Raw genomic sequence first — 27512 nt, forward strand, 5'->3', positions numbered from 1 at the left:
TGAGGAGAGTGAATCTCCTGCCGGCCAGGTAATGCCTCCAATGTCGCTCAGCTTCAACGATCACTTGGGCCTCCTTTTCGATGGACGAGTGCCGAATTTCGGAGGCATGGAGGGTGCGGACAAAGAATGCCACGGGCCTGCCTGCCTGGTTGAGGGTGGCGGCCAGAGCGATGTCTGATGCATCGCTCTCGACTTGGAAGGGGAGCGTCTCATCGACCGCGGCCTTGGCGATGTCAGCCTTGATACGGTTGAAGGCCTGGTGAGCCTCGGCCGTCAGTGGGAAAGCGGTGGATTGAATGAATGGGCGGGCCTTGTCCGCATAGTTTGGGGCCCACTGGGCGTAATACGAAAAGAACCCCAGGCATCGTTTGAGGGCCTTGGGGCAGTGGAGGAGGGGGACGTCCATGAGGGGGCGCATGCAGTACCCCCGGATCGTCACGGCGTGGGATCCGGAGGCCAGGGAGATTCTTTGGTTAGCGGGGTGTACCGCGAGGGAGCAGCGCCTTACCGTATCGGGGTGGATGAAGCTCTCAGTGCTCCCAGAAGGCAGGATATCTCGTGCCCGTCGATCTTCACCTTTGTCAAAACGGTTGCGAGGTTGTGCGGTCGAGACTGGTCGATCGTGACCGAGGCGAGTCGCGGCTGGTCGGCAGCGGTTGCAGGCGATGAGCGGCCCGATGAGGTGCCCGACGGGCAGGGGTCCTGAGGCGGGTAAGATGGCGGCGCCCACAGGCTGCACGTGTCCTGGGGCAGGCAAGATGGCGGCGCCCATTGGTTCTGAGGCAAGCAAGATGGCGGCGCCCACGGGCCGCACGTGGTCTGAGGAGAGGAAGGTGGTGGCGCCCACTGCATGTGGGGGGTGCCGGGACAATAGCGGCGATTGAGTGGGCCTGGCACACTGCAGCGAAATGTCCCTTCTTGCAACAGGCCTTGCAGAGCGCGCTCCGCGCCGGGCAGCGCTGCTGGGGGTGTCTTGTCTGTCCGCAGAAGTAGCACTTGGGTCCCCCGGGGTTGGTTGGCTGCCGCGTGGCGCAGGCGTCGGGTTGGCTGAGGGCGGTCGCTGATGGGATGGCCGCTGGCGGGGTCCACGATGCACAGGGGGTTGGGCTGTACGGTCGGGGACATAAGCCTGTATGTTGCGTGAGGTGAGCGAGAGCGCTAGTTTCCTGGTTGCCGCGAGGTCAAGCGTGGCCCCTTCTAAGAGGCGCTGGCGGATGTAGTCAGACCGTATGCCCGTAACGAACGCGTCTCTCATTAGCAGGTTCGAATGTTCAGTGGCCAAAACGGCCTGGCAGTCACAGTCTCTCACCAGGTCGAGCAGGGCACGCCAGAAATCTTCCACAGACTCACCGGGCAGTTGGTGCCGTGTGGATAGGAGGTGCCTGGCGTAGATCTTGTTGGTCTGCTGAGCGTAATTCTCCTTCAGTAGCGCCATGGCCTCTGTGTAGGTCGGCACGTCCTGGACAAGGGGAAAAACATTAGAGCTCAGCCGCGTGTACAGAATCTGGAGCTTCTGTGCTTCTGAGATTGGGCCAGGCGCAGACCCGATATATGCTTCAAAGCAAGCTAGCCAATGTTGGAAGTCCTTATTGCCGTTGTCTGCTTGAGGATGCAGCTGCAGGCAATCCGGCTTGATGCGGAGGTCCATCTCTGAAAAATCTCTGTGTAATAAATTGATGCACTATTGCTTACGAAACGGCTGCTGTTCGGAGAGCACACACATTTATACTCCGCCTACTGGGCGGAGCCAGCAGGCAGGGATCTACCCCCGTACCTGTAGTACAGGGGCCTTACCCTAATACTCATATATACAATATAATACAACAGTGGTGACTACCACACTCTGCTCTGAAGTAGCTCCTGCAGTGGGAGGCATGAATGACCAACTCCACTCCCTTTGGCAGCTAAATGCATGGGTTGCGACAAAAGGCTGGAACTGAGACCAGTTCTGCCTGTTGTTTGGTCATGAGGCAAAACACACGGAAGAAAACTAACGTGGAAAGCAGTAAATCCCATGGGCGTGCAGCCCTGCAGAGGGCTCTCTTCTGTCCCAACTGCAGTACATCCGATCTGTTTGCTACTTGTCCCCGAGCAATTCTTTCATTTCTTCTTTCCTCTACTTTTCTCTGAAGGCACAAATCCATGCAGGGGTACTGTGTAAGTCACGGGCTGGTGCATTGCCCTAATAGCTGCGGTCAGCCAAGACGTTGACTATCGGGAGGTCCATGCGGGTGCAGCATGTCGCAGACTGCCTCTGCCCAGTTCCAGCAGGGACTGAGTGAGTGACAATCGCCAGTGGGAATGCTGATCAGATTATTCTATCCTGTCTAACTAACCCAGGGGTGCTGAGACCAACTGAAATCCCCGCTCAGTCTTTCCTCCGCCCTCCGCGTAAGGCGAGTCATGTCAAATTGCAGAGATTTCATAGAAAAGCTACTACAAAAGAGATTTGTATATGTACCAATGTTTTTCATGACCACATCCCAGTGGAATCCAACTAATGAAGTACTTTGAAGTGCAGTAATTGTTATAGTGTAGGAGACATGGCAGGCAATTTAAGCACAGCAAACTCCCCCTCGCAGCAATGTGATAGAGACCAGATAGTTAGTTTTAATGATGTTGATGGAGAGAAAAATATTGACTAAAACCAAGTGATAACTCCTCTGCCCTTCAAATTAGCGCCATGGGTAATTTTACATTCACCCAAGAGGGCGGATGGAGCCCCAGTTTAGGACCTTGTCGAAATGTCATCTAAAAGCTACAATAAGGGCGGCACGGTGGCGCAGTGGTTAGCACTGCTGTCTCACGCCGCTGAGGACCCGGGTTCAATCCGGCCCCGGGTCACTGGCCGTGTGGAGTTTGCACATTCTCCCCGTGTCTGCGTGGGTCTCACCCCCACAACCCAAAGATGTGCAGGCTAGGTGGATTGGCCACGCTAAAATGCCCCTTAACTTGGGGGGGTGGGGGGAATTTTTTTTTTTTAAAAAGCTAAAATATAATCAAGAAATTGTTGAACATACTCCAGACCAGGCAGAGAAACAAAAGTTAACGTTTCGTGTTGTTGACTTTTTGTCAGATCTGCTACCGAGGAGACACAGCCAAGGTCCAACCCGGCATAAGAGCCACTAATAGTCTCTGTACATGTCTCCAGACATTCTGTCAGTATCTCCATTAGTCAATCGCCACACTTTCCTGAGTTTACGGCAAGGTCATAATTATTTCTGAACTTCACAGTGTTGTTGGTTGAGCTGAGACTGGCCAACTCTGACCAGGCCAGGAGTCAATGCAAGTAGTTCTTCTGTTTCTGTGGTTTCAGTTCCATTGCTTTCTTGGAGAGTTAGAACGAGCCAGTACTGCACCAAGTAAGGTTTAAAGTGAATTTTGTTACCATTTAGGACAAACCATGATTTCAATCTGAGTCCATTCAGCAGCTCCCCGAGATTCTTCATGTGTGGAACGACCTGTCTGGACTGTACGCCGAACAATACTTTTCACTACCTCGGTACACATGACCGTCAACCCAAATCCAAATCTGCCACATCCCAACCCTTAACCTTAGCCTCAAATCAGGGAAATTTCATGCATTTATTACAGCTGTGTGATCATCAAACACTCAGTAGCCAGGGTGTCTGTTTTCTGAGGGAATAGGTAACAGAAGAGATTAACATTGATCAAATGTGAGGTAATGCATTTTGGAAGGTCTAAGGCAGGTAGGGAATATACAGTGAATGGTAGAACCCTCAAGAGTATTGAAAGTCAGAGAGATCTGGGTGTACAGGTCCACAGGTCACTGAAAGGGGCAACACGGGTGGAGAAGGTAGTCAAGAAGGCATACGGCATGCTTGCCTTCATTGGCCGGGGCATTGAATATAAGAATTGGCAAGTCATGTTGCAGCTGTATAGAACCTTAGTTACGCCACACTTGGAGTATAGTGTTCAATTCTGGTCGCCACACTACCAGAAGGATGTGGAGGCTTTAGTGAGGGTGCAGAAGAGATTTACCAGGATGTTGCCTGGTATGGAGGACATTAGCTATGAGGAGCAGTTGAATAAACTCGATTTGTTCTCACTGGAACGACGGAGGTTGTGGGGCGACCTGATAGAGGTCTACAAAATTATGAGGGGCATAGACAGAGTGGATAGTCAGAGGCTTTTCCCCAGGGCAGAGGGGTCAATTACTAGGGGGCATAGGTTTAAGGTGCGAGGGGCAAGGTTTAGAGTAGATGTACGAGGCAAGTGTTTTACACAGAGGGTAGTGGGTGCCTGGAACTCGCTGCCGGAGGAGGTGGTGGAAGTAGGGACGATAGTATCATTTAAGGGGCATCTTGACACATACATGAATAGGATGGGAATAGAGGGATACGGACCCCGGAAGTGTAGAAGATTTTAGTTCAGACGGGCAGCATGGTCGGCACGGGCTTGGAGGGCCGAAGGGCCTGTTCCTGTGCTGTACTTTTCTTTGTTCTTTGTTGATATAAATGTTTTTTGCATTTAGAATGTATAAATCACTCATTTTAATTTATTTTGTTTCCTAACTTCTTTGCAGATGAAAGCTTACTTCGTAGTGGTGAGTTACAAATACTGAGCATCAAGGCACACGCCCTGCTTTTTCATCTCGTCAAGGTTTTACTTTTATTACTGTACTGCATTTTGAATTGCCTGGAGCTTGGAAGGCAAATGGTCTCATTAAACCGCAGTGAGCCGTTGTGTATTACTGATCTGCTGACACCTTCGGGGAGCCACTGTAGCGTGCAACATGGCGAATTGGCACCGAACTCATCGCTGCTTGAAGATGGTGGCAGTGACGGATGCAGCCCTCGTTCCTGCTCAAGCCCAGACTCCCAGGATACCAACTACAGCAGCATCAGCTCCAGCCTGCTGGGGAAATGTAGCGTGATGGGGATGCTGGTGTCGAAACTTGACACCCGTCAAGCCACCGGCGCTGGGGCCTCCGCGGATGTGTTCGAAGCTCAGGTGAAGATGCCCGACTTTTGTTCCACTTTGCCCAGCGACTTCATCCCCACGCTGGAGGAAATAGAGGAATTCCTGAAAGAGAAAATGGAAATATTCAAAGACGGACTTTCGGAAAACAGGGTGGCCACGGAAATCAAAGTGGAGGTGAAATCGGAAACCTCGGGCGATTCTTCATTGGATTCCAGTGGATGTTATATGTCATTGCCCGAGGACACTGGGCATGGACCTACTCCAGAGGTGACGGTAACAGCTGCAACTGGGAGCGTTCCCATGCTTCTTCAGCTTCAGCCTGTCCAGGTTCCCAGTCCGTGCCCGACGTCACAAACTCCAAACAGCGTGAAACTGACTCAGCTGGTTGTCAATGTCCAGGGTCAAACCTTTGCCTTGGTACCTCAGCGGGTCCAGGCTCCAGCAAACAGTGCAACCCGCCAGTTTGTAAAGATTGCTCCCCTGCCCATAGCCGCGAGGTCTGTGGCTGTCGGTAGCTTGGTGAATGTGGTTGAGGCCACCCAGAAGTTCCAGAAATCATCCTCCGCCGACGTAATCAGAGTGCACAAGTGCTCGTTCCCAGGATGCAATAAGATGTATACCAAAAGCAGCCATTTAAAGGCACACTACCGACGCCACACCGGGGAGAAGCCTTACTCCTGCACATGGCCAGATTGTGGCTGGCGGTAAGTCAATTAAACGTCCATTAACATATTAGAAATGCGTCCATTTGTGTGGCTTCTGCCTGCAAAGGCTTGCTTTTTTCTTCTCGTGTTTGTGTCATTTAAAGAAAAAAATTCCAGTGTTTCATTTAAGAGCTGCTATTAAAATCTGTCTTGCGTTTACACCTTCCAGTTCTTCCAGTTGTAGTGCAAGGAAACTCTGCTCTGCATCCCAAATCCTTTTTATGCAACTTGCAACACCAATGTTATTATCTAAAGAGAACATTGCGTGGCGGCCTAGTGGCAATGTCACTGGACTAGTAATCCAGAGGCCCAGGCTGATGCTCTGGGGACACGGGTTCAAATCTCTCCACGGCAGCTGATAAACTTTGAATTCAATGAACAAATCTTCAATGAAAAGCTGGTCTTGTGACTAGTGGTGTTCCACAGGGATCGGTGCTGGGGCCTCTGTTGTTTGTGGTATACATAGACGATTTGGAGGAAAGTGTAGCTGGTCTGATTAGTAAGTTCGCGGATGGCACCAATGTTGGAGGAATCGCAGGTAGTGTTGAGGATTGTCAGAGGATACAGCAGGACATAGATAGGTTGGAGACTTGGGCGGAGAAATGGCAAATGGAGTTGAATCCAGACAAGTGTGAGGTAATGCATGGTTAGGTCTAACACAGAGGGGAAATACACAGTAAATGGCAAAACTCTTTGGAATATAGAAAGTCAGAGAGATCTGGGCGTGCAGGACCACAGATCTTTAAAAGTGGCACACAAGTGGACAAGGTCGCGAAGAAAGCATACAAAATGCTTGTCTTCATTGATGGGGTATTGAGTATAAAAACTGGCAAGTCATGCTACAGTTGTATAGAACCTTGGTAAGGCCGCACTTGGAATATTGCGCACTATTCTGGTCGCCACACTACCAGAAGAATGTGGAGGCTTTGGAGAAGGTACAGAGAAGGTTTACCAGGATGTTGCCTGGTATGGAGGGTGTTAGCTATAAGGAGAGGCTGAATAAACTCGGACTGTTTTCATTCGAACGATGGACGTTGAGGGGTGACCTGATAGAGGTCTACAAGATTATGAGGGGCATGGATAGAGTGGATGGGCAGGCACTTTTTCCCAGGGTGGAGGGATCAGTCACCAGGGGGCATAGGTTTAAGTTCCATGGGGCAAGGTTTAGAGGAGATATGTGAGGCAGGTAGGTTTTTTTTACACAGAGGGTGGTGAGTGCCTGGAACGCGTTGCCAGGGTTGCTTGTGGAAGCACATACATTACGGTGTTCAAAAGGCAACTTGACAAATACATGGATAGGATGGGTATAGAGAGATACAGCATAAGGAAGTGCTGAGGGTTTTGGCCAAAGTTGGTATCATGACCGGTACAGGCTTGGAGGGCCGAAGGGCCTGTTCCTGTGCTGTATTGTTCTTTATTGACCATGAAACCATTGTCGATTATCCCAAAAACCCATGTGGTTTACTAATTTTTTTTAAGAGAAGGAAATCTGCAATAGAACATTACAGCGCAGTACAGGCCCTTCGGCCCTCGATGTTGCGCCGACCTGTGAAACCACTCTAAAGCCCATCTACACTATTCTCTTATCGTCCATATGTCTATCCAATGACCATTTGAATGCCCTTCGTGTTGGCGAGTCCATTACTGTTGCAGGCAGGGCATTCCACGCCCTTACTACTCTCTGAGTAAAGAACCTACCTCTGACATCTGTCCTATATCTATCTCCCCTCAATTTAAAGCTGTGTCCCCTCGTGCTAGACATCACCATCCGAGGAAAAAGGCTCTCACTGTCCACCCTATCCCGTCCTCTGATCATCTTGTATGCCTCAATTAAGTCACCTCTTAACCTTCTTCTCTCTAACGAAAACAGCCTCAAGTCCCTCAGCCTTTCCTCATAAGATCTTCCCTCCATACCAGGCAACATTCTGGTAAATCTCCTCTGCACCCTTTCCAATGCTTCCACATCCTATAATGCGGTGACCAGAATTGCACGCAATACTCCAAATGCGGCCGCACCAGAGTTTTGTACAGCTGCAACATGACCTCATGGCTCCGAAACTCAAGCCCTCTCCCAATAAAAGCTAACACACCGTACACCTTCTTAACAACCCTCTCAACTGGGTGGCAACTTTCAGGGATCTATGTACATGGACACCGAGATCTCTCTGCTCATCCACACTGCCAAGAATCTTACCATTAGCCCAGTACTCTGTCTTCCTGTTATTCCTTCCAAAATGAATCCCCTCACACTTTTCTGCATTAAACTCCATTTGCCACCTCTCAGCCCAGCGCTGCAGCTTATCTATGTCCCTCTGTAACTTGTAACATCCTTCCGCACTGTCCACAACTCCACCGGGGGCAGCACGGTAGCCTTGTGGATAGCACAATTGCTTCACAGCTCCAGGGTCCCAGGTTCGATTCCGGCTTGGGTCACTGTCTGTGCGGCGTCTGCACATCCTCCCCGTGTGTGCGTGGGTTTCCTCGGGGTTCTCCGGTTTCCTCCCTCAGTCCAAAGATGTACAGGTTAGGTGGAGTGGCCATGATAAATTGCCCTTAGTGTCCAAAATTGCCCTTAGTGTTGGGTGGGGTTACTGGGTTGTGGGGATAGGGTGGCGGTGTTGACCTTGGGTAGGGTGCTCTTTCCAAGAGCCGGTGCAGACTCGATGGGCCGAATGGCCTCCTTCTGCACGGTAAACTCTATGATATCTATGACTTTAGTGTCATCTGCAAATTTACTCACCCATCCTTCTACGCCCTCCTCCAGGTCATTTATAAAAATGACAAACAGCAGTGGCCCCAAAACAGATCCTTGTGGTGCACCACTAGTAACTGGACTCCAGTCTGAACATTTCCCATCAACCACCACCCTTTGTCTTCTTCCAGCTAGCCAATTTCTGATCCAAACTGCTAAATCACCCTGAATCCCATGCCTCCGTATTTTCTGCCGTAGCTTACCGTGGGGAACCTTATCAAACGCTTTACTGAAATCCATATACACCACATCAACTGCTTTACCCTCGTCCACCTGTTTGGTCACCTTCTCAAAGAACTGAGCAATCCTGAGCTGTTCCATGTTTCCAGACCCTCAGCAATGTGGTTGACTCTTAACTACCCTCTGAAATGGCCCAGCAAGCTCCTCGGTTCAAGGGCAATAAGGGATGGGCAACAAATGCTGGTCTTGCCAGTGGTGTCCACAATCCCACGAAAGGATAAATTTAACAAAAACTTTAAAATGAAGTTCTAACTACACTAGTCCAATAACACCCCCCCTCCTCCTCCTCCCTTCTCATTCTGAAGAGAGGTCTTAACCTCTCCTGTGAACCAACATTTTTGTTTTGCAATTGTTGAGATTTGACTGAAAGATTATTAAAGTTTCAGCCGGAGATGCTTTGCTGTTTTAGGGAATGGATATGTTTTGAAGGGTGAAGCCCATAAAGAATGAAACCATCTGTGCGTTTAGATTTGATTATTTTACCCAAACTCATGAGAACTGCTGGACTGAAGTTGCAGTTTTGATTTTATGCACGACCCGGGCATGAGACGAGGGCCAGGAAATCATTGTTGTCTGTAAAATTCAGACATTTCGACCAGTTCATTATTCAAACGTTTTGCCCAGGTGCTCTTATTTGCAAGATGAACAAAGGTGAACAAAGGACAGGTACAAGTTAACAATTCCGCCCAAGTTTATTTTCAAACACAATAAGACAGTTATCCCCACCAATTATCCCAACTAGAATATGCCTAAGAGTCTTAAGACACCTGTGCCGATAAACTGGATCGAGCTGCGCATCCAATTCTCTGGGTCTTGGTCAGATCCAGGTCTCCGACTGTGAAGGTTGGTCTCGCTCGCTGCTTCCTTCAGTCCTCTGGTTCGCCATTGGGTCTTCTCTGCTGCCTCTGCATCAGGTCTTCGTTGGGGAGGATCTCTGGATACCTCCTTCTATTCCCCCTCTCTTCGCGTCCTTCCAGAAGCTTCTCTGGCCCTCAGCCAACGAGGTCACTGGGCGGGAGTCGCGACACCCAATGGAGTTGCCGATTGTGACGCGGCCGACCACCAGGAACTCCCCCCGGAGGTCCATCCTCTGCTGCATTGTCTGCACATAACCTGTCCCATATAAAGTGATCTAGGTTCCAGAAAGTCTGGCTTCATCTGGGCAATCCACCGCAGTTAATCCATTTGAACGGGGTTGATTATCTTCCAATGTCTTGTGTACACGACAGGCACAGACTTGCCCCGGCTGTCTATCTCTGTCCAGTGTATTCAACTTTGGCTGTTTGCCTTCCCATCAGGCCTGTCTGTGGATCTGACTGTGGTTTGAATTTAAAGTGTCCAGTTCTTAATTTAAAGTGTCCAATTGTATGTCGGGCCTAAGTTTGAGGCTGTTGGCCATTTTACCACACTTTCAATCTGCTCCCTGCTCTCTTTCACTGCAAGTGCGAAAATGGGATTTCCAGTAAAGTTATAGCAGAACACAAAGAAATTCCCAGCTCAGGGGGGTGTTTTATTAATTATTGAAAAACGCCAGTTGAAAGATTTTAAATGCCGCTATCGTACCTTCTCCCACCACCTCCCCAGGCAGCGCTTTTCATGTATTTACCATGCTCTGTGTAAAAAAACATGCCTCGCACATCTGTTCTAAACTTTTCCCCATGCACTTTAAACCTAAGTCCCCTAGTTCTTGACTCTCCTACCCTAGGAAAGAGCATCTGACTATCCACTCTGTCCATGTCACTCATAATCTTGTAGACCTCTATCAGGTCGCCTCTCAACCTCCGTCGTTCCAGTGAGAACAGACCGAGTTTATCTATCCTCTCCTCCTAGCTAATGCCCTCCATACCAGGCAACATCCTAGTAAACCGACTCCGCACCCTCTCCAAACACCACATCCTTCTGGTAGTGTGGTGACCAGAATTGTACACGTTTGTCAGGGGTGCTGCAATCAGGGGGAAAATGGATATTTGTGAGGATAATGGGGAGCATCCTGATCCCAGTGGGGGTGGGGTAGGGTTTAATTAACAGTGGTCATGGGGATGGTGACGTCCAGTGGAGGGTGGGGGATGGACACCAATCACAGAGGGCTGGGATCAGATGATCCCCAATGGGATCCTGAATGTGATGAGGGTGAGGAAAGGTGCCCTGATGGTTTGGGGGACGGGAGGGGGGCGGGGGGCATCAAAGCATTGATTTGGTTATTGTAAACTTGGGGCATTGCAATAGGAATTGAAGAGGAAGACCAGGAAGTTCAGTTGTGTTGTTGCAAACTTGAACATTGTGAAAAGTCTGCCTCTTGTTGGAACTTGCTCCTCAAGCACAGGGGAATCATTTATTTAATGGATTACAATGAAACTCAAAGTCTACCTTGTGGATATTACAGCCTTCTTACTTTCTGACGGTCTGAATCTTTTAAGACTTTCTCTGATGTTTTTTTTAAATATCCTGCAACTTTTCACCTGTCATTTCCCTCTTTAGCCACAGCATGAGTACAAATTGGTCAACTATTTGGCCTATTAACCAGATAGAACTGCTACTGGTTTCAGCAGCAATTAAACCTCTGTAGAAGTGCTTGACATTCTTTTGGAAAATAATTCTTGGCAGCATGTCCAAATGAAGTAGAAGAAACCTCCATCCCTGGAACAAAAGTGCCCAATTGTCCTTTCATCCCGGCCTTGCGTTTTCTTAGATGGGAAATCAAGAATATTCTGAGCAATCACCGACACTCGATTCTAGTAATGATGTATGAATTCCGTCTACCCAGTCGTGTGCAACCTTAATAACTGTGTGTAGGAGTTGATTTTACTTTTTTTATTGAGCTGCTAATGGTGTGAATTTTATTTAAGAGTGCCATGAAGAGGCATCACGGTGGCGCAGTGGTTAGCGATCCTGGCCTTGGGTCACTGTCCGTGTGGAGTTTGCACATTCTCCCTGTGTCTGCGTGGGTTTCGCCCCCACAGCCCAAAGATGTGCAGGGTAGGTGGATTGGCCACGCTAAATTGCCCCTTAATTGGAAAGCAATTATTGGGTACTCTAAATTTAATTTTTTTTAAGCGCCATGATTTGCTGATGGCCTGAAGTTCTTGACCTCGGCCTGGCCATCCATCCGAGGCTGCATTTCATCGAAGTGTTGGCTCTGCCTTGACTTCGGACCCAGCTGCGATTTGAACAAAAAAAAATTGGTGGCCCTAGTTCATCCAGTGACGTTACTCTCCAGCTCAGGGGATGGTTGAATGGGGGAAAAGGAGGGTTAGACTTCGGAACCAAATCCATTTGTTACTTTTCCTCTGGTCGTGGCAGCCCACCCGGACAGAGCAGACAGTAGCTTTCCCGTTGTTCTTTTGTGCAAGCTTCCCCCTGCATTGTGGAATTGCCCCAAGACTAGAAAACTCGTCAAATCTGCTCCTCCGTGCAAACGGGATGAATTTCCCATCGCCACGAATCAATTTGTGGAATGTGGCAGGAAGTCACAACATAAAGCACTATTACACCATGGATGCTGGTGACAGTGAAGGTTAACGGCACTTTTGTTTTAAAGCGGTGGAACTCTTCGAATCTTTGTTGCATTGAGGACACATGTTTTCATAGATCCAATGAAGTGTGATCTCAATCTTTTCTTGCTAAGTCTCTACACAAACCAGGAACAGGCTGATGATGAGTGGTTACGTTACTGGACTAGTTAATATAAAGGTTTGGACCAATAATCCAGAGAACACAAGAATCCCACATTTTTAGTTTGGGCGTTGAATAAAGTTTTTAAAAATCCTGTAAAATGAAGTGTAATCACTGAGAGTAACTGCGAAGCTACTGGATCGTGACAAGAATCGAGCTGGTTCATACAATGTCCTTGAAGGAAGAAAAGATGCCATTCTTACCCAGCTTGGTTTATGAATCTAGGCCCACACTGACGTGATTGTCTTAACTGCCCTCTGAACTGCTCCAGCAAGCTATTCGGTAAAACCAAGACAAACTAGGGACAGACGATAAATGCTGGCCTTGCCCATATCCTAAAAATGAATTAAAAGAAAACTTGAGTACCACTCTCTAAGGATTGTAAATGACATATGAAAATACCTGGAACAATAGAGTTCCAAAGCAGAAACAATGCTTGCAACCAAAAGGGAAAATGCTGGAAGATCTCAGCAGGTCTGCAAGCATCTGTAAGGAGAGAAAAGAGCTAACGTTTCGAGTCCAGATGACCCTTTGTCAAAGCTGAAGTGAGCTTCACCCCTCCCCTATCCTGTCCACCACAAAGATCACCTAATTCCACCTCCATAATGTCACCTGTCTCTCTCTCTCTCCCTGCCTCAGCCAATGTGCTGCCTGCAGCTCCAGCCATATGACGGGGGTGGCATGGTGGTTAGCACAGCTGCCTCACAGGACCCAGGTTCGGTTCCAACCTTGGGTGGCTGTCTGTGTGGAGTTTGCAGGTTCTCCCCGTGTCTGCGTGGATTTTCTCCGGGATGCTCCGGTTTCCTCCCATCCTTTGACAAAGGGTCATCTGGACTCGAAACGTGAGCTCTTTTCTCTCCTTACAGATGCTGCCAGATACGCTGAGATTTTCCAGCATTTTCCCTTTTGGTTTCGGATTCCAGAATCCGCAGTAATTTGCTTTCAACAATTCTTGCAAATTGTGGCTGGTTATGGAGCATGATTAGCGGCAGAGGGGTTAGAAATCTAAAGTGATTAAACCTCGCAGTACTTGTTGGGCAAATCCAAACAACTTTGATTGATTGATATGTAGATTGCTTGTCACCTGGGTGGCCTTTGTGATCAGGAGCTGAGACCACACTGAGTTTTCCAACACTTCCAGTTAGCATCCGTTTGCATAGAGTTCTGACAAAAGGCAGAGTTTGATCAATGAGTAATGGTGGACGTTGTCCTCTCCCTCATGGTCTGTCATGTGGCGTTCCACCTGTTACAAATTTACTGTGTGACTTTCCACTGCCCAAATTTATAATGTTAGATTAGCAGTGACACAACATGGATTTAAAAATATATTATTGTAAATAGAAACCAGAGCAACAGAATAACAAATCACTGTTTCAAAATGATAAAAGTAGCCTATTATGAACTGTAAAATTGTTGCCTGTTTAGTTTGATTTTGCAAATTACCAAATCCCTGCTGTTTCTGTGATACTTCAGAAGTGTAATCTTCTTTGTGCATCTGCTTAACGTCCCTCTTTTAAATCCGTGCTGGGAGTTAGAGCCTAAAAATAAACATACATGTCTGGATCACTCGAGGACTCTGTAATTGCTGCTATTTATCATCTGAAACTTTGGTATTAAAGAGGACAGATTTTCTCCCCTGCTGGCTGAATTAGGTAGTGTTGGCCATACAACTGGTTCTTGGCCATACAACTGGTTCTTAAATAGAACAAAAGAACAAAGAAATGTACAGCACAGGAACAGGCCCTTCGGCCCTCCAAGCCCGTGCCGACCATGCTGCCCGACTAAACTATCATCTTCTACACTTCCTGGGTCCGTATCCCTCCATTCCCGTCCTATTCATGTATTTGTCAAGATGCCCCTTAAATGTCACTATCGTCCCTGCTTCCACCACCTCCTCAGGTAGCGAGTTCCGGGCACCCACTACCCTCTGTGTAAAAAAAACTTGCCTCGTACATCTACTCTAAATCTTGCCCCTCTCACCTTAAACCTATGCCTCCTAGTAATTGACCCCTCTACCCTGGGGAAAAGCCTCTGACTATCCATTCTGTCTATGCCCCTCATAATTTTGTAGACCTCTATCAGGTCGCCCCTCAATCTCCGTCGTTCCAGTGAGAACAAACCGAGTTTATTCAACCGCTCCTCATAGCTAACGACCTCCATACCAGGCAACATTCCGGTAAATCTCTTCTGCACCCTCTCTAAAGCCTCCACATCCTTCTGGTAGTGTGGCGACCAGAATTGAACACTATACTCCAAGTGTGGCCTAACTAAATGATTCCAGGGTTGTCATTTGCACTCCTCTCACTAGAAATCCATCCCACGTATTAATCACTTTGTGAAGAGCATCCCAATATCAAACTTCAATTTGTATTTTATCACTTACAACCTGTGACTTCCCCTTACAATTTAACTTGAAAGTAGTTTTCTGGATTTCCTTTCTCTAAACTGTGTCCAATCCTTTTTACTATCCATCTTCAGGTTGAAAAATCAAGTTTCTCCCAGCTTACTTTATAACTTGGGACTTTTTGAATGACCTTTTTGAATGTCCTTCGGACACCAGTGAGACATTGTTGGAGGTGTGATCCAACCCAATACTTTTTTTTTACAAATGGTTTTATTGAATTTTTTGGTATACATAACAAAATATCAATACGAACAGAACAATGCGAATTTTGCTAGGGAGCACCTAGGCAGTACTCTTAAAGTTATTTACATCGCGATCAGTTTTAGCTTTTTACATGAGTTTTCACCGTTTCTTCTTTCTGTTCTTTTGTCTTTCCCTCACAGCTTTTGCAGTGGCCGTTGGGGTCCCCTGTGTATCGCTCCCTGCTGGTTTCCCCCTCTCTTTTCTGATCCGACCCAATACGATAAAATTTGATTTTGACTTCCACTGACATACTCAAATACTTTTGCAAAAATAAATCAACATTTTTTTTTTTGTTGATTGCTGCTCTGTATTGAAATGAAATGAAAATCGCTTATTGTCACAAGTAGGCTTCAAATTAAGTTACTGTGAAAAGCCACTAGTCGCCACATTCCGGCGCCTGTTCGGGGGGGGCTGGTACGGGAATCGAACCGTGCTGCTGGCCTGCCTTGGTCTGCTTTCAAAGCCAGCTCTTTGCTAAACCAGCCCGTTTGGGTGTATTGAGCATTGAGACTCCTAGTTTTGTCCGTAGCCGTTTTAATTCTAATCTGTGATCCCAGCGTCCTGTTTGAAGCTGAAATGAGCTTCACCCCCCCCTCCCCTATCCTGTCCACCACAAACGTCACCTAATTCCATCTCCATAATAACACCTGTCTCTCTTCCTGCCTTAGCCAATGTACTGCCTGCAGCTCCAGCCATATGACGGGGGTGGCAAGGTGGTTAGCTCTGCTGCCTCACAGGACCCGGGTTCGATTCCAACCTCGGGTGGCTGTCTGTACGGAGCCTGCACGTTCTCCCCGTGTCTGCATGGGTTTCCTCCGAGTGCTCCGGTTTCCTCCCACAGTCCAAAAGATGTGCAAATTAGGTGGATTGGCCGTGCTAAATTGTCCCTTAGGGTAGGGTTGCAGGAACAGGGCGATGGATTGGGCTTAGGTAGGGTGGTTGTTCGAAGGGTCGGTGCAGACATGTTGGGCCGAATGGCCTCCTTCTGCATTGTCAGGATTTTGTGATTCCTCCAACTCTGGCTTGACTCTTGTGCAACGCTGAGTCCCTTCACCCCCACCACTCCTGGCCAAGCTTTCTGTGGCCTCGGTAATGAGCTCTGCAATTCCCCCCCTAAATCTCTTCACACACACCCTCCCCTCCCCCGTCTCCTCAAAACCATCTCCCTTTGAGCTGCCTTTGGCTTGGTTTCAAATTATGTCTGACACTTTTATGAAGGGTTCTGTAGGACATGTTACTACCACCTTGTGTAATTGCAAGCGGTTGATGTTTCTGAGAGTGATGCGTTCTTTAACAAAATAAACGCCTGGCAAGGACATTGCCGTGACTGCTGAATACACAGCAAGTTAATGCTCACTTGTCACTTGACTCAACTCAGTTGGGGTGAGAGTAGAGGTCCTGCTGTTGACTATTTTTGTAGCAGTGGGGTAAGTGGGGGGTGGGGGGGGGGGGGGGAACGACGATGACACATTGGTTGATGCTCCTGGTTGCGACCAAGCACCCCCCACTGCCAGCAAAGAGGGCAAAACTGTCAAAAGTAATACCGTTAAAAGCAGGCACTATTAAGTTAAGTATTTATCAGGCTCGTCAGCGGCTTTCCACACAATAGATGCTGTATGATTATGTAACACACTTGATGAAAGCTCTTGGTTTCCCCGCCCATGTACACTGCAGGAACGGTTCAAAAGGCCAAACATGTTCTTATAAAAACAGAAAATTCTGGAATCGTTCAGCAGGTCAGGATGGATCTATGGGGAGAGGGAAGCAGTTAGCATTTCAAACCGATGCGCTTTCATCAGAACTATAAGACATTAGAGATGTAACCACCTGACAGCAAGAGCACAGCCAGGGAAAAGCATGTCATCTGGCACTCCAACAAATACCTCCTTCTCCCTGCTCTAATAGGTTGTGCTACATATGTGTGCGTATAGAAAAGCCAGGTGACAGTTTAATGTCGCAGTAATTGGCAGTCGAGCACCAGGGCACTGTTGGAAAGCCTGTTCTATTCCAAGGTTAACATTAACTGCAGCACACATTTTATACGTTTTTGAGTGTTTGTTGGTTCTGTTGTCCCAATGAGTGGGCCTTTCAGAAAGACAACAAGCGCTTTGTAACAGAATAATCTCCACACACACAGCAATCACAGTCAATTTCTTTCGAGCAGAGCTTGGAAATCATTCTGTCGCGTCTCATTTCATGGGACTGCAGGGTTATTATGGTCTCCTATTGACTGGTAAATGGTTCATCTTGTTGCATGCGGTTCAGTAACAGTGCGCTGTAATGCCGCTGGATGTTGTTTTTTTTCATCGCGCGAGCGGGCAAACTTTCTCCTGGGTGGCTAGGTGCTTCTGTGCGCCGGGCGCAGTGGAACGTTTCCTCCGTTGATCTATCAGTGGTAATTTGTATCTTTTTGAAATCCTCCAGGTTTTCTCGTTCAGATGAGTTGTCCAGGCACAAACGCTCCCACTCAGGAGTGAAGCCATACCAGTGCCACATCTGTGAGAAGAAATTTGCCCGCAGCGATCATTTATCCAAGCATGTGAAAGTGCACCGGGGACTAAGAAATGGCAGAATAACCAGAACAGCCAGTTAACACCCGGCTGTCCTTCTCCTTTATGGGAAAGCACAGCAGGGCCATTGAACTTGTAAATGGAATGTACAAAATACATCGAAATGCATTAACGTGTGTCTGTAATCTTTGGATGTGGGTGGGAACGGGTTTTAACAGCTCTTAGTTTGAAAAGTTATTCTATGACTTGCATTTCCAATGTGTTCTTTATTCATCCTTACTTTCTAACTACAGAAAGGTTGGTTGGTTCATATTTATCATTGTAATGTAGACTCTGGCTAGATCTTTGCTCAGTTTGTTGCGCTTTTCTCAGGTATAAGAGATGTCCGCGCAGAGGAACCAATATCAAGAATTCCACTGGTAAATTGACAATAGGGTCAAAGAGGGAGGACGTGAGGGGAATTTTTTAATACAATGAGCTGTTCATGATCTAGAATTCCTGAATTCTAGCTCATGAACAGTGCTGGGTTCAAATTCATCAGTAGCCTTCAAGAAGGTAGCTGAATAAGTACCTGAAAAGAAAACATTTATGGCGAAAGAGTGACTGAGAATTTTGATAACACTTGAAAAGACCCGGCAAAGGCACGATGATCTGAATGGACCCCTTCTGTGCTGTAAGATGCTGTGGTCGGTGTGGCGGTTTACTGGTTATAGAACTGGGCTAGGAACCAAGCAGGACACAGTGCAGCAACGTTGATGGTACAGCGCAGACCACTCACAGGTTTTGATACCACACGTGTGAGTGATTACTGCTAACAACCCATGGGCTTAAGAGTTGAAATCCCAGCATCAATGGATACTATGGAGTGGCTTGCAAGGATAAGGAGTTGTGAAATCGATTTCAATATGTCTGTTAATTTGTGGCTAGAATCTGGAAATAACCAGCATTCCAGGCCACACACGGCCCTGGTTTCACAATGTGTGGTTGATTTTTAATGGCCTTTAATGTAGCATCGCCTCTTCCTGGTTAGTTTTTTTAAAATGTCAGTTTAAGGGCAGCCAAGATTGAGCAATAAACGTAGCCTTGCCAACATGACCAATATGCTGAGAATAAACTCTAAAAGGCGGCAGAGGAAGACCAATTAAGGTGCTCCTCTTTGGGTTTTTTTTCTCAAAGTGCCCATCCTGCCATCTTGTGCCATCCACTCTCCCTCTCTGAGCATCCCTTGGTTTTCGTCACGGATGTGTGCCCATCTAGAACTGTGGCAGAGTTTTACATTCCGTTTCCTGGTGCCAGATGTGACGTACAGCTCTCTAATCCAGGCCTGCTTCCCAACTCCAGTGTGGTGCCCCAATGCTGAGGGGGAAAACCCATTTGACCCATTCAAGCTCTTCTCAATGGTACCTTCACTTCTAGCATCTGGTTACAATTTGAATGATGTAGTGGTTTTATTATTTCAACCCTGGGTGGAAGGTCCTCTCCATGCTCGTTCTTTTTAGAAAGTATTCTTTCCCATTTGTGCTCTCTATTTGGTGGTGGTGTGTTACAATTCACTAAGTTGGAATTGTTGTGGCTACATGCGTATTGTACTCTGGTGCCAGGGATAGTGATGGTAGATGTTCCAATTCTCTTTCCACCACATGGCTGACCAGGAATCTCTTCTGTTACCACTGACACGTGTTCGAAATGTTTTCAGGTCAGTACTCAACTTGTTTGGCTGCGTTACGACTACACCTTCCTTGGCTACCAAGTCCTGGGGTCGGACACGACCGTTGGAGCTTTTGGCTCAGAGACGACGACGCTGTTGCCTGTTGTGCGACAAGGCATCCGTTTTGTTTCCAGTTTTCTTTTCATTTGTGTAAAACTGCCACTTGGTCTTAACTGTCAAAGTAGTTTACATTTTCTACCAATAAATAAAACTGCAGCTATCATGCCAAAAACTATTAATTTCACTCTCAAATTCCCAGTCACGTGCCTCAAAAGAAAACAGTGCCTCTGAACACCAAACTGAGGGAAAAGGTTCTCAAAAACAACCTGCAGTCATTCACCAGATCCTGAAAAGTAATTGTGCTTGTATTTCTTACAGGTTAATCCACTTCCCTGCATACAAATAAGGGCATTGCTTCCTTTTTACATTGCACCATTTCCTCTGCCGTTCTTTTATTCTTCAAAACTGTAACTTCTCACTCTTTAGTCTGTCCTTCAGCCTTCAAGTGTATATAACCCAAGAGAGGTTCAGTAAGCCTTTCGAGCCTGTTTCACAGTCCAGTTACATAATAGCTGATCTGTACCTGGAATCTACTGACCCACCCTCGTTCCACATTCCTTAGTGGCCTGAGCTTAAAAAGAAATCAAATCAAGCTGAGTTATGAAAATTTCAATTGATTAGCCTCAATAGCTTTTTTCTGCAGGGTGGGGAGGGGATTAGTTTTCCACTACATTTGCGTGAAGTGCTTCCCAACATTCCCCCAGAACTATTTTAAGGTTACAACCTTTTATCATTGATTTTTTAAATCACATCCTTTAATCTGAAATACCTCAGTTAGATTCCATCTTAATCTTCTGTGCTCAAGAATTTCTAAAAGTTCTAGATTTCTGTTGTCCTATCTCCTGCTGTGTTTAGATTTGCTGTTATCCTGATCTACAGCCCTTCACTTGGGCTTTTTAGTGATTGCATAGTATTGCATAGTGTACGTGAAAATCACTGAGGATGCAATATTGAAGGTTTTATTCCATAGCCTTATGTGGTAACTGCACAAAGGGAATTAGAGCACATTGCTCCTGTCGGAAGACAAATTACATCATGGGTATGACTTAAAAATGTAGTTCGTGTCTTGCCCATCTGAGTCAGTGAGAGACAATTATACTTGGAATTTATCATTGAAACTGTGAACTTTATTCTGCAGCAGTGGATGCGGTGGCTCCCACCGTGAGGTTAACTAGTCGGTGAGTAGCCACTGTGGATATTTGCACATGAGCAGTGATCACTCACATGGATAGCGGTGGGCTGCCAGTGCCTGTGGAACAGTCCCGTAGCTTGCTGCCTCCATGAGGGAAACCAAACATTCGAGTTACAGGCAGAATTCCCATGTGAACTTTAATAAAAGTCCTCGACCCAAAGACAACCTGTAATGAGAGTAACCGTGGAGTGAAGTGACACGCAGGTTGGAGGCAGGATAGTGATCCGTTCGCCCTTAGCAAAGTCATAAGTTTCTTGTGGGAAGAAACCGGAGCACCCGGAGGAAACCCACGTAGCCACGGGGAGAACGTGCAGACTCCGCACAGACAGTGGCCCAAGCAGGAATTGAACCCGTGTCCGTGGCGCTGTGAAGCAACAGTGCTAGCCTTGCCCAGAATTAAGGTTCCAATTCATGGCTGTGTCATTATGTGTTGGGCGATATACTGGTCACTGATTTACAAACACAGATTGTAATTGCAGATTCTCAATGTAGGCAGGTGCTCAGATTGGTATAAAGTTGAAAGGTTTTGTAATATGGAAGCTAATAAATTAAGCTGACTTTCGTAACATATACTCCATTCAGTGCAGTATAGCTAGAGTGACTACTGGAGACCATTTGACCTCTCAAGTCTGCACTGACCCTTTCAAAGAGAGATCCTATTATTCCCATTTCTTTTCTGTATCCCCACAATTATTTTCTTCGGGTATTTATCAAATTTCCTTTTGAAGGCTGCTGCTATTGAAGCTGTATTAATCATCCTCTCGGGCAGCGCATTCCAAAAACTCGCAGCAGAAAAAGGTTTTCCCTCATGTTGCCTCTGGTTATTTTGCCAATCATCTTAATTTTGGGTCATTTTCTCAACATTTTACTGGATGGTGATCAGGAGCGTAACCTGATTGATTTGTTCCCTCCTTAGCCCAGGAACGTTGAAGCCAAAGCAGTTACTCTAGGTCTCCCCTGTATGCGACCTGCTAATTAGGCAGAAGGTAGGGATGAATCCTGAGGTATTGGCGGGATTTTACAGCCATCGTAACTGGCGGAGTGGGCGAGCCATCGTAAATGGCATCGATGTCGGTGGGACTGACTAAGCTAAACGTATCTTTCAAAAAGAAGTATATCATCTGCCCCAATCGTAATCTAGTGGACACGATCTAACGGCCTCATTACGCCCCACTCGGCTGGTAAATGATTTACGATGCTCGTTACACCTTGTGAGATCTAACAGGTTCTCGCAAGGTGTCGCAATCCACATTTGCATATTTCATGTGCAGTTGAGCTCACTTGAATATGTTCTCGCCAGAGTTACCCAAGGCGCGGGACACCCTGCTCATGCGCCGTTCAGCACTGTTGTATTATATTGTATATATGGGTATTACTGTAAGGCCCCTGTACTACAGGTATGGGGGTAGATCCCTGCCTGCTGGCTCCGCCCAGTAGGCGGAGTATAAATGTCTGTGCTCTCCGAACAGCAGCCTTTTCGTAAGCTACTGTAGGAGGCCACACATCTCTGTGTAATAAAGCCTCGATTACATTCTACTCTCGTATCGTCGGAATTGATAGTGCATCACACTGGTTTCCACAAATGTGGAGTAGGCGTACTGGAACTTGCGGGGGACGGTGGGGGTTTCCACGCAATCGGGGGCTCCCGCCTGGTCGGGCTATGGGCAGGGTGGGTACTCTGGCACCATGGTGCTGGCAATGCCAAGGTGCTCAAGTGGCATCTTGCCTGTGCTGGGGATTGGGCCCGGGGGTGACCTGCCTTCTGAGGTGGGGCTCAAGGACTGCCTAATTGTTACGTTTTGGGGGGATCTGGAGGAAGCAGTGGGGGTCCAAAAATCTGAGCACCATTTCTAAATGGTGTCCTGATCTCTTCCTGCTCCGGCGAGCTGATCTAATTAGTGCAGGAAATGAGTCTAAGTGCGGACTTGATGGGCCATTCCTCGCCAAGGCCAAGAAATGAAGCAGAGGCCCAAAAAGGGACCCCGTTTCATTTCCATTTAATTGCAGCCCATGTCTTTCTATCCCTCCCTGCACTCTCCCGGCTCGTTCTGTCCATGAGATCTACCTCCTGCTCCCTAAACCCAAGTCCCATGAATGTGCTGATCACCCATCCTCCATTCTTGGCCCCATGTTTGCTGATATTACTTTTCTAAAAATAAATTTAGAGTATCCAATTATTTTATTTTCCAATTAAGGGGCAATTTAGCGAGGCCAATCTACCTACCTTGCACATCTTTGGATTGTGGAGGCGAAACCTACGCAGACACGGGGAGAATTTGCGAACTCCACACGGACAGTGACCCAGGGCCGGGAATCGAACCTGGGTCCTCAGCGCCGTAGTCCCAGTGCTAACCACTGTGCCACGTGCCGCCCGGGTGAATTGAATCTTAACCCAGTCAAGGGACCACAGAAAGCACAAACGTACGTGACTTTGAGCACAACCCACTTATATTTTAAATGTCATTGATTCCGGCAATTCCACGCAGGTTGCACTGAGACGAGGGGCGGGATTCTCCCCAATTGGCGCGATGTCCGCCGACCGGCGCCAAAAATGGCACGAATCAGTTGGGCATCGCGCCGCCCCAAACATGAGGAATTCTCCGCATCTTGAGGGGCCGAGCCCTCACCTTGAGGGGCTAGGCCCGCGCCGGACTGATTTGCGCCCCGCCAGCTGGCGGGAAAGGCCTTTGGTGCCCCGCCAGCTGGCTCGGAAATGACTTTGCCGTGCGGCGTATGTGCGGGAGCGTCAGCGGCCACTCACGGCATCCCCACGCATGCGCAGTGGAGGGGGTCTCTTTCGCCTCCGCCATAGTGGAGACCATGGTGAAGGCGGAAGGAAAAGAGTGCCCCCACGGCACAGGCCCGCCCGCAGATCGGTGGGCCCCGATCGCGGGCCAGGCCACCGTGGGGGCACCCCCCAGGACCCCGGAGCCCGCCCGCGCTGCCTTGTCCCGCCGTTAAGAGAGGTGGTTTGATTCTCGCCGGCGGGACAGGCATTCCAGCAGCGGGACTTCGGCCCATTGCGGGCCCGAGAATCGCCGGGGGGGGCAACAACCGGCGCGGTGTGATTCCCACCCCCGCCGAATATCCGGTGCCGGAGAATTCGGCAACCAGCGGGGGCGTGATTCACGCCAGCCCCCGGCGATTCTCCGACCCGGCGGGGGGGTCGGAGAATCCCGCCCGCGATGTTCGGTAATTGTAAAGTGGACTGCAACTGGACTTCCATTTAGTTTCCACCAATCTGCCCCAATATGTCCTACTTTGTTACAATGGAAACACCTAGGCCTCCAAATGTCACTTCCACCCTCAGAACCTTTCTTTTTCTGATGTAAAATTTCCTGACCATTCCCAAGTGTTCCATCTCTTTCTTGACTATTTGTTTTCTCCTTCCCACTTTCTATCCTTCTCATCTTTAAAAGGATGATGGAGAAAAGGTTTGGTTCTATGGACCAGTTCATAATCATCAGCTAACTCTGCTGCCTGTCTGGCAATTTTAACTTTTTGCTCTTCAATATGCATCCTAATAGTCAATAGAAGTGAATCTTTAAATCCTTCTAAAATAATCACCTCACTAAGGCCTTCATAAGGTCTCTATATTTTTAACACCTGCATGCAATGGTCAAAATTATTTTGCTTCATCCTCTTGAATTCAATATGAAGTTGTCCAGGCCATTTTCTTGTGTTTCAAAATTTCTGCCTATATGCCTTGGGAACAAACCCATCCATAATAAGGATAGTTTTCTTTACTACATCATAATCTGCAGATACCTCTTCCGACAATAATGCTTCACTAGCTCGGCCTACCTGTCCACTTTGTAAAAATAATGCCCAAATTTCTTTTGGCCATTTCATCTGTTTAGCTGCCTTTTCAAAATAAATAAAGAATGCTTCCACATCCTTTGCTTCAAATTTTGGAACAGTTTGTATAAATTTAAATATTTCCGCACTAGGTTCATGTCTAGAACTATTTCCTTCCTAAATCTGCATCTCATTTTTTAACTGCCAACATTTTAAACTGAAACTCTCCCTCTTTCTCCTTTCTGTCATTGCCAACTTCTCCATTCCCAATTTCCTTTGACAAATGCTCTACTTTTCCTGCATTTCAAATTTATTCAGTTCTATTTCTTTCTCTTTCTCTTTCTCTTTTTCCATCATTTCTGACGGGAACAGAGAATGATAACGGCTGGAGAATTCCAACCTATATACCTCCCAATAACTCCAGTTCCTTTGTCCAGCATCTCAGTGCCCACCTATTTTTATTTAATGATTCACAGATCCCCCCCATTTATGAATCCCAGACCAAGTTTTACCCTTCAGCATCCAGTGATTTGCTTTCAAGGTTTCAAAATATCCCAAGGAATTTTAATAATCAGCATCCAATAACCCTCCATGTTTTGAAATCCCGCAAGAGCCCCCACTTTTGTTATGATCCCAGTTGATCTTCTAACTGGACGAAAAGATTCCAGAATGGAACCCTGGCTCAAAAGACTGTAACATTTACTGTTCCTCCTTAAATGTGGTGGAACAGAGTCACAGGACCACTAATTAGTTTTAAAAACAAGGGAAAATATATTTCTTAAATATGAAACAATTGGATTTTGATACTTTACTTGCTCCCCCTCCCCCCTTAGCTTAACAGGTGCATACAGGTTTTAGGATTAACATGGATTACAAAATGCATCTTGATCTATAATGGTCTCATTAACACAAAGTCCCTTTTAAGGATGCAAGATGACTGTGGGCAAATACACTTTCCATGCTGAACCCTAAGTGACTGTTTGTGCATCACTCCTCAGAATCCCCCCAGATGATTGTCATGTGAGAGTTTCCAAACTGCACTGCCAAAGAAACGCTGCAAAATCTAATCTCGTAATTATTATGCTTTCCCTCAGCAGTTTCCATTTTGAAATCCAGCCCAAGTTTTCCAAATGATATTTTTACACAAAGCTTTCTCTCCACTTTTAACGGTGAATCAAGTCCCGGATTTCACAACAACACCCTTAGGATTTCTTTGTCTTGGCTGCTGTGCAAACTGCTCACAATTGCTTTAACTCTCAATTCCCAGACTGTAATAAAATGGCACCAGGCGTTTTTTGAAGGCTGTTGTTCCATTTTAAATGTAGTTACTGAAATTGTCCCTTTAAATCAGAAAACCTTGTTTACTCTTCCTTGCATTTTGGACCATACTTTGGTCTCTTAAATCCAGACTTCTTGCACACTTCCCTACGATCTCAGCCCTGAACTGGCTCTCCAAGTTGAATCTGAATCGCTCTTTACTCATCTCACCCAATGTCCTTTAATGTGGGGGTGATGCATTTAATTGTACAGATAGTCCCTGGATCTATGGGTTTCATCCAAATTTTTTCATTAAAGAGTTTGTATAACGTTTAATGAATAAGGAATTGAGTTCAACCCTGCAGCATTGAACAAAGTAATGGTATTACGGTAACTGTTGTTATAGTGCTAGTATAGTCCTTTTATCTTGCTGTTTAAACTTTTCGCAGGGCTTCAGAAATGTATTTTGTCCTCTGATCGGCCATCTAAACCCACGTGCCAGAAGGAGTTGCTTTGCACAAATGGAGTTCACTGAGACTGGAACGACTTTTCTCTTGAAAACCATTTTCCCAGCCGCTGACTTTGTTACTGGACGTTTGATTGAGCATGTGAGCCTGGAGGAGGTCCGGCCACAGTCATTGTAAACCTCTTCCTATTAAAATATCTTTGCATTATAACGTTTGCTCTTGTTTGGAATGAAGAGAAAGCTGCATTGTTACAATCTGTTGATGGGGATTGTCAGGGTCCTTCCTGGGCAGCACGGTAGCATAGCGGTTAGCACAGTTGCTTCACAGCTCCAGGGTCCCAGGTTCGATTCCCGGCTTGGGTCACTGTCTGTGCGGAGTCTGCACGTTCTCCCCGTGTCTGCGTGGGGTTTCCTCCGGGTGCTCCGGTTTCCTCCCACAGTCCAAAGATGTGCAGGGTAGGTGGATTGGCCATGCTAAATTGCCCTTAGTGATCAAAAAGGTTGGGTGGGGTTACTGGGTTACGGGGATAGGGTGGAGGTGTGGGCTTGGTTCGGGTGCTCTTTCCAAGGGCCGGTGCAGACTTGATGGGCTGAATGGCCTCCTGCACTGTAAATTCTATGATTCCTGTTTACAGAGAACAAAGAAAAGTACAGTACGAAGTCTTACAACACCAGGTTAAAGTCCAACAGGTTTGTTTCGATCTCACTAGCTTTCAGAGCGCTGCTCCTTCCTCGGGTGAATGCAGAGGTCTGTTCCAGAAACACATATATAGACAAATTCAAAGATGCCAAACAATGCTAGGAATGCGAGCATTAGCAGGTGATTAAATCTTTACAGATCCAGAGATGGGGTAACCCCAGGTTAAAGAGGTGTAAATTGTATCAAGCCAGGACAGTTGGTAGGATTTTGCAGGCCAGATGGTGGGGGATGAATGTAATGCGACATGAATCCCAGGTCCCGGTTGAGGCCGTACTCATGTGTGCGGAACTTGGCTATAAGTTTCTGCTCGGCGATTCTGCGTTGTCGCGGGTCCTGAAGGCCGCCTTGGAGAACGCTTACCCGGAGATCAGAGGCTGAATGCCCTTGACTGCTGAAGTGTTCCCCGACTGGAAGGGAACATTCCTGCCTGGTGATTGTTGCGCGATGTCCGTTCATTCGTTGTCGCAGCATCTGCATGGTCTCGCCAATGTACCACGCTTCGGGACACCCTTTCCTGCAGCGTATGAGGTAGACAACGTTGGCCGAGTCGCACGAGTATGTACCGCGTACCTGGTGGGTGGTGTTCTCACGTGTAATAGTGGTATCCATGTCAATGATCTGGCACGTCTTGCAGAGATTGCCATGACAGGGTTGTGTGGTGTCGTCACTGTTCTGAAGACTGGGTAGTTTGCTGCAAACAATGGTTCGTTTGAGGTTGCGCGGTTGTTTGAAGGCAAGTAGTGGGGGTGTGGGGATGACCTTGGCAAGATGTTCATCGTCATCAATGACGTGTTGAAGGCTGTGAAGAAGATGACGTAGTTTCTCCGCTCCGGGGAAGTACTGGACGACGAAGGGTATTCTG

General features: G+C 47.3%; 1 protein-coding gene across 2 annotated transcripts in view; it reads left to right on the forward strand.

Moving 5' to 3' along the window:
* LOC140393709 (Krueppel-like factor 15) overlaps positions 1 to 27013 on the forward strand; it is a 41124-nt gene extending 14111 nt beyond the window's left edge. The window contains exons 2-3 of one of the 2 annotated variants that reach the window (XM_072480018.1): positions 4547 to 5648; positions 25934 to 27013. In XM_072480018.1, coding sequence (XP_072336119.1) covers positions 4678 to 5648; positions 25934 to 25961 — 999 coding nt within the window. In that variant the 5' untranslated portion in view covers positions 4547 to 4677 and the 3' untranslated portion in view covers positions 25962 to 27013. Of the gene's footprint in view, positions 1 to 4546; positions 5649 to 17383; positions 19413 to 25933 lie in introns of those variants that run through there. The other variant, XM_072480017.1, reaches the window with a different exon arrangement.
* The last annotated feature ends 499 nt before the right edge of the window (positions 27014 to 27512 follow it).

This window comes from Scyliorhinus torazame, chromosome 17 (genome assembly GCF_047496885.1).
Source record: "Scyliorhinus torazame isolate Kashiwa2021f chromosome 17, sScyTor2.1, whole genome shotgun sequence".
In the NCBI taxonomy this organism is placed as follows: Eukaryota; Metazoa; Chordata; class Chondrichthyes; order Carcharhiniformes; family Scyliorhinidae; genus Scyliorhinus; species Scyliorhinus torazame.